Source organism: Miscanthus floridulus, chromosome 15, assembly GCF_019320115.1.
Source record: "Miscanthus floridulus cultivar M001 chromosome 15, ASM1932011v1, whole genome shotgun sequence".
Taxonomy (NCBI): Eukaryota; Viridiplantae; Streptophyta; class Magnoliopsida; order Poales; family Poaceae; genus Miscanthus; species Miscanthus floridulus.
The window spans coordinates 58754607-58767482 of NC_089594.1; the positions used below are offsets into that span (position 1 = coordinate 58754607).

Consider the following 12876-nt stretch of genomic DNA (forward strand, 5'->3'; position numbering starts at 1 on the left):
GCGGCAGTGAACCCTGGCGAGCGACATCGCTTCACCATGGAGGCGGCCTCTCATTAATTTGCATGGACGTGGCGCCCGGAGTGTTCTACCCTTCCTCCGGCGCGGCTGTGGCACCCGGAGTGTTGCCTACCGCCGGCAAGGAGGAAGGCCGTGGAGTGGTGGAAGCCCCCAACGTGTGAGGCATCCTCATAATCTTCATTTAAGTGCTTAAATGGAGTATCTGCTACTCCATGCCATCTAGGTGGTGGTAACCACCAAGAGTAATAAAAAAATCCACAGCCAACAAATCCTCTAATACCGCTAGCTCATTTTTAGTATTAATGGACCCAAACATGCCCTAACTTGTTAGATTTGGATATAAATGTTGTCCCCTGTCTCCCTGAATATCGCCCATCACTAGTATCTACAACTATCGTTATCAGTCTAACACAAATTCCAGTCGTATCGTATAGAACAGCAAAAGCATGTACTCGTATAAACATAGACACCAAGGATGGCGTATATCTTGGACCGGATCGGAGACAGTTTGTACACACACATACATATTGAATTGATAGATAGACTTGTATATTCACTAGGTGTGGGCGTGTAGCTATATATGCTTGTTGAGCACGAGCCCACTCTCAGAATAGCACACCTAGAGAGACAGAGAGATCTCAACACTCCACAGTAACTACTGCAGCTCTAGAAAGCGCAACGTCTTTCCCATACACATACACCTGTCGTCTCTTTTGTTGCCATGCCAACATCGCGAGAACAAGGACAAGCAGAACACGACCACCACCCCACCATCCTACACCGCGGCGGGGTCGGCGACGACGCCGGCGGCAGTGGCATCGGCGGCGGCGGTTCGAGGCTGGTGTGGGTGCCTGGCCCAGTCATCGTGGGCGCTGGCCCGTCGGGGCTGGCGACGGCGGCGTGCCTCAAGGCGCGCGGCGTGCCGTCGCTGGTGCTGGAGAAGGACTCGTGCGTGGCCGCGTCGTGGCGCCACCGCACATACGAGCGGCTCCGGCTGCACCTGCCCCGGTGCTTCTGCGAGCTCCCGCTCGCGCCATTCCCGCCCGGCACGCCGCCGTACCCTACCCGGGACCAGTTCATCGCCTACCTCGACGACTACGCCCGCGCCTTCGGCATTGAGCCCCGCCTCGGCGCGCGCGTCCGCAGGGCGGCCTACGACGCCGCCATCGGGTTCTGGAGGGTTACCGTCGATGAAGACGCTGGTGGCGATGGCGGCGCCACGGTGGCCGCCACCGAGTTCTTGTCGCGTTGGCTCGTCGTGGCCACCGGCGAGAATGCGGAGCCGGCGTGGCCGGAGGGCGTCGCGGGGATGGACGTGTACCGCGGCGTCGCCATGCACACCAGTAGCTACAAGAAGGGGGACGAATTCAGGGGCAAGAATGTGCTCGTCGTCGGCTGCGGCAACTCAGGCATGGAGGTCAGCCTCGACCTCTGCAACAATGGCGCCAGAGCCTCCATGGTTGTCAGGGACAAGGTAACTAAGTGCCTACTCCACGTGCGCACTACTAATACTACTGTAATTACATAACATGGACTTATTATGGGTTAATTAAATTCACGTCAATCATTTCCTGGACAAGCAGTTCAACGTGAAATTAATACTGCATCGTCAGCTTTGTGTCAATTTTTCGGGAAGAAATGTTGTCCAATTAAGGCCTCGTTTGGTTAGTAGCTGGAACGGCCGTACCATTCCGGCGTTATATAAATTAGCAAAGGAGCCGTCCGGCTAGCAATCATTCTCATGAACGAAATGAGGCCTAAATAAGATATAAATTCCTTTTATAAATTTATTTTGCGGATTCAACGTGTATGGATTTAAAACAAATGGTACAGCAAGAAATCTTAGCTCAAGATTATATTAGACAGTTTCCGTTTTGCCAAGAAAAAATATAGGCACAGTTTCCATGTCCACAGCTATATATATATATATATATATATATATATATATATAAATAATTCTGCTTATAATTCTGTGAACTGGTTTTCTTGAGTGGTCAATTCTGTTTAGTGACACGTTGGTTTCCTTCCTTTTTGCCCCCTCATGACTCATGAGTGTGTAGATTGCTATCACTTTCAAAAGAAAAGGAATATAATCTTAATATATAGATATGAATATATTTTTGATGTTCAAAATGAACTGACACAGTAGCACTAGTATTTTTTAATAGATGTAAAAGCATTAAGAATCCTGAAAGTTCTTACTCCCAATTCCCTATCTTCAACTCGATAGCGGCAGTGTATGTTTAATTAGCATACATTGCCCTACTTGTAACTTGCTGTTGCATAGAAATTAGTTGATGAAACTTTCTTATCCTGAAATATCGATCTTGTGAAGCATATGTTGTGCTACTTGTAACATGCTGTTTCATAGAAATGTGTACTGACGTGGTGCTACAGTGACCCTTAAGTTTCCTTTCTTTATCTTGTATGCCTGACTGAGAGAAAGGGAAACAACAAGAAAATTGACAGGGAAAAAATAGATCCATAACTTCAGAACCCTCGAGAACTGCGAACAAGTGGCGTCGTGTTTTTTTCTCCTTAAGAAATTAAGTAAGAAAAATGTTGGACATCAGAGAGTTAGCTACCTATATATAAAATGGCATATATGAGAAATATCTCGACAGTAGTAATTTTCTAAGTCAAAACTCTATTCTATATGTAGTTGGACGATCTACAAATGGAGATGGGTTATGAGTTTAGATGGAAATATATGATCAGAAGAAATGATGCAACTAATTTATTTTGCACTGACAGTGATGAGGCTGTTAGGAGCTACTCCCTCTGTCCCGGATGTAAGTAATTTTAGGACCAAATATAAGTAGTCTGGCAAAAGACTAACTTGCTCCTTAATAATTAGTTAGTTATCTTGGTTGTCAACTTGCTCAATTTTCTAGTAATGCATAGTTTAAAATGGCATGCATGCATGTCATTGATTTCGGCTACAAATGAGAGTCATTTAACGTAAGATAATGTTTAAAATACATGTATGGAGGGAGGTTTAAAAAACAGGCATGCATGAATGGAGTTGAGCAATATAGAATACCCTATAATTTAGGACAAATTTTGAACATTTGATATCTTATATACCTTAAATTTTAAGATGGATGGAGTAGTATATAATGAGTAGGAGCAATCTGTACCAAAATAATAATTTTACTACACTTAGTTGATGTCATCGAATTGTTTCACGTGAAGGCTAAAGTGTCAACTCACCTGCATACCTTGTCCAGCGACATGATGAAATTACTAATAGAAGAGACCAGAGGGAGTAGTTATTAGAAAAAATACGTCTTTTTCTAGATAAATATCTGTATTGTAAAATTTGCATACATTGTTTTTTTCTTTGAAAAGATTAGTCTACAGAAATCATTTAACAGAAATGAATGAACACACCTACGCATATTTTGGCTTCGATCAAATAGCAAAAATTTGGAAAACAGCTGAATGATTTTGTATCGTCTATGCTCCATATATATACTTATGTGTATGGTGTTTTTATTTTTATTTTTCAGATTCATGTGTTGCCAAGGGAGATACTAGGCATTTCCACGTTTGGCCTCTCCGTGTTCCTTCTCAGGTGGCTGCCCATAAAACAGGTCGATTCTTTGTTTCTATTCTTCACAAGACTGATCCTTGGAGACACTGAAAAATATGGTCTCCCACGACCTAAGATTGGTCCGCTTCAAATCAAGAGTTCAACCGGCAAAACACCCGTACTCGACATCGGAGCTCTCAAAAAGATCAAAACTAGAGAAATAAAGGTACATATATATATGTGATCCTACGTCCAAAAACTTACTACTCCCTCCGTTTTTTACACATCACATTAACATTGTCGTTGGTTACACATTACTATCTTTGACCATCCATTTCAAAAAATTCTTATAGTTGTTTCACAAAATATGAATTATAGATTATGAAAGTATCTCTCATAGTGAATCTAAAAAAAATCTTATGTTATGGACTTATATTTTTTTGAAATCAATGATCAAGATACAAATGTTCGACTTAGCACAAAGCTAATACATATGTAATTAAAAACAGAGGGAGTACCTATGAATTGAATTTCATGAGACATGGAGTTACTGTGGGAGTGATAGATGCGCTACTCTAAATGGGACCTCAATAATGTGCTGCGAGGAAATAAAAACTGCACAGATCTCGAAACAACACAATGGAGAGTCCTAGATTGATATCGGTTGTCAGTACGTGTAGTCCTCAGCGACAAAATATTGTGTCTCAACTCAACTAATGCATCTAGAGAGAGATTCTGCAGGTAGTCCCGGCAATCCAGCGGTTCACAGAGAATGGGGTCGAATTCATAGATGGCCACCTGGAGGACTTCGATGCCGTCATCTTCGCAACCGGGTACAAAAGCAACGTGCCTTCATGGCTCAAGGTACATATATACGTACTTACACATTAAATGAGCATGATTAATGATCAATCTTGGGAAAAACATGGCTTTTTGATATATAGTGGTAAATATATGTCAGTCTATCATCAAAGCGAATCAGATTCTCCTGCATGCATCTCATATATATGAAGTTAACTCGATGCCCAATTGCCCATGTGTATATATATGTAGTCATTTTCCAATTAATTAAGCGAGGTTTTAGATAACAAAGCATGGACCACGACAATGATGCTTAAGGGAGGGCGATATCATTCCGACGGTGACATGAAATTTGGTCACCAAGAAAATTGACAATCTAGGGCAATGTTGATTGATGTGGGTATTATTTTGTGCAACATAATCTGTGGAGAAAATAATCAGTTTAGGCAGAGACCAAAAGGAATGGACACAATGTTATAGGCCATATATGTGTTTGTTTTATAATATAGAAGTACTTGCATTGGTACGATAGCTACTGCTTGTACTTGATTTCCTTGTATATATCTTCATGCATATAAAATTGCATCTTGCGTGCCCGCGTGTGCATATATGTAGACAAATATGGACATTCATATGTACAACTGTTGACGTCACGTCAGGACGTCAAAGTTGGAGCATGCAAACTAGAAAGATATAGACCAAATTAAGGATGGAGAGCGCTGTGGCGGCTGGATCTTAGCTTGCATTTGTAGCTTTCATGCGTCCGCCATATAATGTTTTTATATGTGTGTGTATTTGTGCTTCTGTTTGTATCTTGTTGGTGTGTATATAATTATCCTGGTCAATGCAAATAGTGGAGCCCGTATCAACATGGGCATCTGGGCCAGACAACAGTGATCATAGTGGAAAATAGAACAGGGCCTTGTTTAGATTGCTTCAAAGTTCCAAGTTTTTTCACTCTCTCTCCATCACATCGAATCTAGGAACACATGCATGCAGCAGTAAATGTAGATAAAAAAATAACTAATTACACAGTTTGATTGTAAATTACGAGACAAATCTTTTGAGCCTAGTTAGTCCATGATTGAACAATAATTGTCAAATACAAACGAAAGTGCTACAGTGCCAAATTTTTATAACTCTTGCAATCTAAACAAGGCCCAGGAATAAAACGGAGAACAATTTTTTTCTTAAAAAATGATTGAAATCTATTCAAAGGAGATTGTATCATCTACCGCATGTGGAGTTTACTAGTCAGAAACATATTCTGGCAAAATGAAGTTGAGTTTATTGTAATACACCATACAAATATTAGTTTGTTGTTTCTAGCATAAAATAGTCTTATGTGGCCTATCCAGTCCACCTTTATCTTTTGAGATTGCATAGTACAACGCATACGCTCACCACACATGCACACTCACCCCTATGAACGTATACACGCAAACCCTATCCCTATGAGTCTTTTCGAAGACTGGGCCAGCAACCTCACATGGTCTGATGATTATGCCGAAATTTGGCTTGAACCAAACAACCCCCGCCTATAACTTCCACCAAACCACGGACAAGAAACAGAGAACATGTTAGGCTTCTAAGCATGCAATTATTAACTTATAAGTAATAAGTAGCTTGCATGCACCATTTGCACCTCCTTGCCATCATCAAGTGTGGGAAGGAAGCTCGACCTGTGGGATGGGATTGGGATTGGTAAAGACGGTTGCCAGAAACCCCATGCATGCATACACAGGGGGAGAGTTGGGTGATGATGTACATGCATGCATGAAGGCTGGCCCATAATGATTTGGTGGTGTGAGAGGTGAGGTCCATCGATCTGCTCATCATCATGTGCTGCGCCCACTCTACCTTTTGTAGGGTGGCCCATCTAGCTGGCTTGGATTGTTTGATGGATCCCATCTGTCTAACCACGCGTCTTGCAAGTGTGTTTGGCATGCTTTGAGATACTTAATTAATCATTCAATTTGCAGTTGAACAGATGGTTGAGATTTGAGCATTGAATAAATGTGAGCAATGGTTGTAGAGTTTGTTTACTGCAAAAAAATTGTGGAAGCAAGGATTGTTCATTGGTCCATCATGCATTATTTTTCTTTTTGCTCATTGTGCAGCTGACAAATACTAGTTAAGAAAACCATCAACATATGCATTTAGTAGAGCTAATTGCAACAACATATTTGCTGATTTACATTTTGTGGAACAAACCGACTTAAGAGATACCTATTAAACTTGATCTTTCTAGTTTCAACCTGATGTCTGTTGTTCACCAGGAGTAGAAGAAATGCATAAATTTATAAATAACTTAGATGCATGTATAGTTCATCAACCCGTATGTGCAGTTTGGACTCGATGATTATATATATTATATTAGGCATTGATCCTTTAAAAAGAAAAAAGCAAATTCTAATTTATTACATTCCAATTTGCACTTGCATATACAGGAGGAAGAGCTCTTCAGTCACTTTGATGGGTTCCCAAGAAAGCCATTCCCACACAGCTGGAGGGGCAAGAACGGCCTGTATGCCGCCGGCTTCACCAAGAAGGGCCTCATGGGCACCTCCTACGACGCTCTTAGGATCGCCAGCGACATCGCGGACCAATGGACGGAGACCTTTGCGAGCCCCACTGCTACCAACAGAAGCAGTGACTACGGTGCTTGATGAGTCCGTACGCACGCCTCACCATTAAGGGCGCTCTGCATGGATGAGCTTCGATAGGTGCTGGTCTATATATATGTGTGTTTTGATGTCATAATTTTTCAGCTCTTTTATTTTCTTTTGCTTCTGAGAGTGAGAAGAGTTGTGAATGTAGTGTGTGTGTGTGTGTGCATATATGTGTGCGATAAACTGCTTAATGTAACCAAAACCGTAGTAGTGCAATATATGCTGTGTAGGTGAGTGTTGTTCGGAAGTTTCCTTTGTCATATAGTACTGGTATTTTAATTTTGCAGTTTTCTTGACAAGATTCCAGCATGCTTGGGATTCATCCGGCTGAATGGGCTAAACCATGTTCTTTACCTGTGTCCTGCATATATTAGTATGACAGCCTCTGCTGAAAATCTACGGTTTCTCTAGGGTCCAAAATCCAAAAAAACTATTTCCCTAGCTATGACTTTTGGTGAGGAAGATTCCTAGAGATTATTTCTTTTTTTCAAGGAAAGGGGGACTTATATTAAATTTTAGCACAGTACATTCCAAATTATACATGAAAAAAAATCTGAAATAAAAAATACATAAGTTGTATCCAGATTCTTCTATCGTCTTCTTCCCCAATGACTTCCCTCGAACACTGGAGCCAAAGTGCAGTCCTTATGCTGAATCCAACGACCAAACTCAAAACATTCGACATGTCACAAGATCCAACGCTTCAAAACCAGTCCAAAACGCATCAAAATCGCCGAAAGAATATCGGCAGTTGCATCGTCAAGTATGACATAGGATGCAGATTGATCATCTTGAGACCTTGATTTCCTCTCCGTGACCATTGATGATGAGATCGATGACCCAGAGTCACTGTCCTTGTAGGGGCCTCCTAGAAGCACCCTTCCCCTTGCAGATAAAGGCCATAAATTGGGCGCCTACCGATGAAATCGACACCTGCAATGACGATCTCATCATGGCAATCACCGAATTCATCGCAGGACACGATCCCAACTGAAAATCATCTGCTTCGCCCGAAATTTATTTGGACTCAACCCTAAGACACTAGAAAACTACTGGAAAAGGATGAGTCCCCTCCCCTTCTTGTCTCCAGCTGACGCACCAGAGAGGAAGAAGGAGAGGGGCCCTAGGCATGGCGGTAGCGGTGGTGGAGCGAGGAGTAAGCATGTGACGGTGACTCTACCCTAGGCAGCGGCGGCTCTTTTCGTGACCTCATGAGTCTCCGCATTTCCTAGAGGAAACAAAACTAACCCTACGGTTTCCCAGTGAAAGCATCTTTCCCTGGGAATTTGAAGTTCTAGAGAAATCTACCCACATGGCAGCTCATCCTACATGTAATGGTATTGTCCCTAGGGTTTAAAGTTCCTAGAGGAAAACCACTTTACTATGAGAAAAAAACTACTTCTACATATAGATCTAGATCTAGATATATTCCCAATTTAATATACCACAAAACTTAAAACATGGCCACTAAATAAGTATAGAATCATGTTGTCATACTAAACTTAACCTATGACCTTCAAAAAGATTTTATCTAATTTGTTTCATAAATGCCTCAACCATGATATAGGAGAGAGAAAATCAAAAACCTAATTAAGCAAGTAATCTACCAACAACCAGTGGTAGTTTGGCAAGCAAAATTTCGAATTTCCTTTTTATGTAGATGTTGTTGTGTTGTTTCATCGTCCTACGAGAAATGATTTCGAACTCTGCAATCTTTTGTTAGAAGTGTTTGGGCATGTTACTGGACTCAAGACTAATCTAGCCAAGAGTTCAGTCATCCCCATTCAGTGTATTGAGAATAATCTGAGAATCATTGAAGAGACATTGGACTATGCAATTAAGGACTTCCCTTGCACATATCTTGGTCTTCCACTAACAACTAGAAAACCTACCAAAACTGAGCTACACCTTTTGATTGATAAAGTGGTAGATTTACTTCTTGGTTGGAAAGCCACCCTTATAACAAGAGCCGATCACCTAATTACGGTTAAGACGGTCCTCACTGCTATACATATATATTAAAAGATTGCATTGGATTTTTTGATGGGACGAGGTTGCTGATCTTCCGCTAGGTGGAGATAACTATCGTTTTGGTGCATAGCGACACATCGATCTAGCTTCAGATAAAAAATACCTGAACCCTGCAGCCTTAGCACCATGTCTCCTCTAGATATCAACCATATCACAATCTGGTTGACCTAGCTTGCTAACAGGGTTAATCCATGCATCCAAAATGAAGAACACAAGTAAGAACTAGAAAAAAGCAACTCAATGAAATGATAAATTGCTGATGTATGATTAAGCACTTGAAGTTAGGGTTTAACAACCTATGATGGCAACTCTTTGAAGATAGATTGATCTAAAGAAACCCAAACCTAGCCCTAACATGAGAGATGATGACTCAATTTATTGTCTATGGGGCATGCAGAACCCTTGACACGCCCCCTAATGGGCTCAAAGATGATATATGTCCCAGCCGAGCAAAAGACGGTGTTGTAGCACCCAGTTAGATTCTATATGCTACCTTGTTTTTGATGATTCCCATTGACTCTAAAAGAATTTTAATGTGAAACTAAAGCCATTGGTTGGCTTATGAAATTTTCTTTCCATGCATAGGTGGATCGTTACACTACTAGAAATATCCACTTCTATGATGAAAATCTTAATGACGAATCTGAAATCATCATAGAAGAGCGTTTTTTATGAAGAATATTTCTGTTTCATCATAGATCAGTGGTGACGATCATGCAACCCTCCATTTCAATGACAAAATCAGGCACCATCACAAAAAACGTCATAGAAGAGCACATGGTTTCATCACAGATCACTCGCATGACTAATCTGTGATGATCTCATTTAAAACTATGATGAACAGGGCTTCGTCATTGAACTAATTACACATCTATGACGAACAATATTCAATCTATAACGAACGGCTTCATCATAGATCTGCACATGGTACTTTCTCCATCCGACGTGTACCTGTGGGACCTACAATTACTCATCCGTGATGCTTGTAATTCATCATAAAAGTCTCCGCTCGATCATATCTCCATACGATGTGTATCTGTGGGACCCTTCTCCATTTAGCGTGTACCTATGGGACCCTTCTTCATCCCGCGTGTACCTGTGGGACCTATAGTCACTCATCCGTGATGCTTGCAATTCATGATAAAAGTCTCCACTCGGTCCTTTCTCCGTCCGACGTGTACTTGCGGCACCCTTCAGCATCCAACCTATGGGACCCGATGGCTTACGTGTCACGTGTACCTATAGGACAGTTCTTCATCTCCATCCGACATGTGGGACTCGACGGCTTGCATGACACGTGTACCTATGGGACCATCTGACCTGTGGGACCCGACGGCTCACATGTCATGTGTACCCGTGGAACCATTCTCCATCTCCAACTGACATGTGAGACCTGATGGCTTGCGTGTCACTTGTACCTTTTGTGCCACCAGGGTCTAATAAATTCAAAAAAAACCTCAATGCATGGGAGTCGAACCCGGGACTGGAATGCACGGTCTTTACCATTGCGCTAGATGCCTAGTTGTATTGACATGTCTTTGGAGTCATTGTAGTATTATATTCTCTGTGTGGATGCCCTACAGGTTGACCTATATTTGATATTTTCCCTTCAAGTGGAAACAAATCTATGCCCGTTAGACTAGCGGCACCGGCGGCGGAGGATCCTCAGTGTGTTGTGGTGGTTCTGGCGTCCTTTTGGAGGCTAGGCGGCGGGGCTTGTTGGTGGAGCACGACGGCATTGGCGTCCATGTACGTTGTGTGCCACGGCAGAGGCAACAGATCCGATCTGCAGGTCTCCTTTCTCACCTTTTCCTGTTCGCTTCACTGTTTTGGTCCTTGCTTGAACATGAGGTATACAAGAAGCATTCTAGCATTGGAGATCTGGTTAGGCCAATGATATGATGATGAAAAGAACTAGGAGGTGGCACTGGTTGGTTTTTTGATTATGTCTTGGCTTTCTGCATATGTTTAGTTTTGTTACTGTAAATGCATGTGTGCTTCTACCTTTAAAACTATTGTAATTGTTATCCTCTTAATCTTTGTCTGTCTCCTATGGAAGATGCTCTGGGCTCATGTACTGATTGTAAGTGTGATGGATAGACTTGATTTAGCTGGAATTGTAATGGCTATAGCTCCATTAACTACTACTCTAGTTTGAGTTATATATATCTATGTGGTGCTACTCTAAATTTGTTTGAGGTCGTACCATGAAAATTGTTAATAGTTGTTAAAGTTGCACTTTGGTATGAGTTGTGAAATTCACTGTTGGATCTTTGTTGGATTATTTTCCTCTTCAGTGATCTCATTATAGACAAAATAGAGGAGGCCCCCAACAAGAGGAACACACTAGCCAGACTCATGGACGATACCGTTGTCGAGATCCTCCGCTGTCTCCCCGCCTGCTCCTTGTTCGACTGTAAATGTGTCTGTTGCTCCTAGAAAAACCTCATCTTGGACCCCAACAACCATAAGAAGCTACCCCAGACTGTGGCCGACTTCTTCTATGACAGTGAGGACGGTAATCGAAACTTCACCAGTGTCGTCCATGGTGTATGCCCCCCTCCTTGGAATTCTTGCCCTTCAACATTGAAAATGTAGCTGTCTTAGATCCGTACGACCTCTCCTATCCCTTGCATGAGCGATGCATAGTGGTGTGAACTTATTGAGACTTGGTCTAGTGCTAAGAACAAGGTGTGTGAACCCATCGATTTCCTATCTAGTCTTGCTATGGTCTACTTGTGTTGTAGTCCAACACAAATGAAGCTATAGGAAACATCTGAGATGAACAAGCAAAACCATGCAAAAGTGAAGTACCACCAGTCTATAGGATCTCACTCCTATGTTGTCCAACTACAAACATTTGTAAGTGATTGTTGTATTTTATTGTTACTCTTGCCTTTGTATAAATATAAATAGAAACTCATGTGTAATGTGAATAGAAGGAGAATAAGAGGAAGGCCACAGAACACGATCAAGGACTTGATGAACAACATGATGATCTAGGACTTGAACAACATGGTTGACCTAATGAAGATGTTAATGCTATGGAAGTCTTCAAGGACTTCATACCAGTATGAAAAAGGGCCTAAGCGATGCTGCAAGAGCAGCAGTTGTAAGTACCTTCATTTGCTTTCCTTGAAATCTACTGAACCCATTGCCATAAAAGAAGGAAACACAATAGGAGCCTAATGTGGCAACATCACCTAATTTTGTAGTTGCAATATTTACACCAATCAATATGGTACCTGTACATTGTGTTTACGTAATCTCTATCGGTAGTAGACTTCAAAAGACCTATGCATTGTGCTTATGTAATCTCTATCAGCAGTCGTCTGAGGAAGTCCTATGCATTACTTATTATGAATTAATCTCTTGGGTTTTTAGTTGAAGTCCTCTTCCACTATCTGTAACCTAATGTTTTACTGATTGAATTTCACAGGAAGCTATAGAAGCTATGCATGCAGAACCTGTTGCTGATGGGCAGCAACCAATGACTAGTGCTAATGTTGTTTCCAAGGTCCTCTGCCTCTACCAGGACAAGCGCCCCTCCTAGGCAAGTAGCAAAAACCTTTTTTGAAGAATGCTGGTATCCTGAAAAGCTCCACCAGAGCAGAGACATTGGGAAAGATGACACTTCGGGAGTAGCTTGTTGGTGAACAGGAAAGTATCGCTGCCCTCGTCGATCTAGTGGATGAACTAAAGAGGAAGACATAAGAGTCTATAAGGGAGTTTGAGGAATTCAAGAAACAACGACAGGAGGAGTACAATAGGCTCTATGAGCAAGTCATGCTTTTAAGCTCTGCTGGTAAATAACTTTCA

The 12876-nt window shown here is 41.9% G+C and overlaps 1 protein-coding gene across 1 annotated transcript; it reads left to right on the plus strand.

Annotated features, from left to right (window-relative positions):
* Positions 1-739: 739 nt before the first annotated feature.
* Positions 740-7264, plus strand: LOC136509193 (indole-3-pyruvate monooxygenase YUCCA1-like). The gene is made up of 4 exons (XM_066504018.1): positions 740-1492; positions 3531-3779; positions 4295-4417; positions 6805-7264. The coding sequence occupies exons 1-4, from the start codon at positions 740-742 to the stop codon at positions 7021-7023; spliced, it is 1344 nt and encodes a 447-aa protein (XP_066360115.1). The 3' UTR covers positions 7024-7264.
* Positions 7265-12876: the final 5612 nt, after the last annotated feature.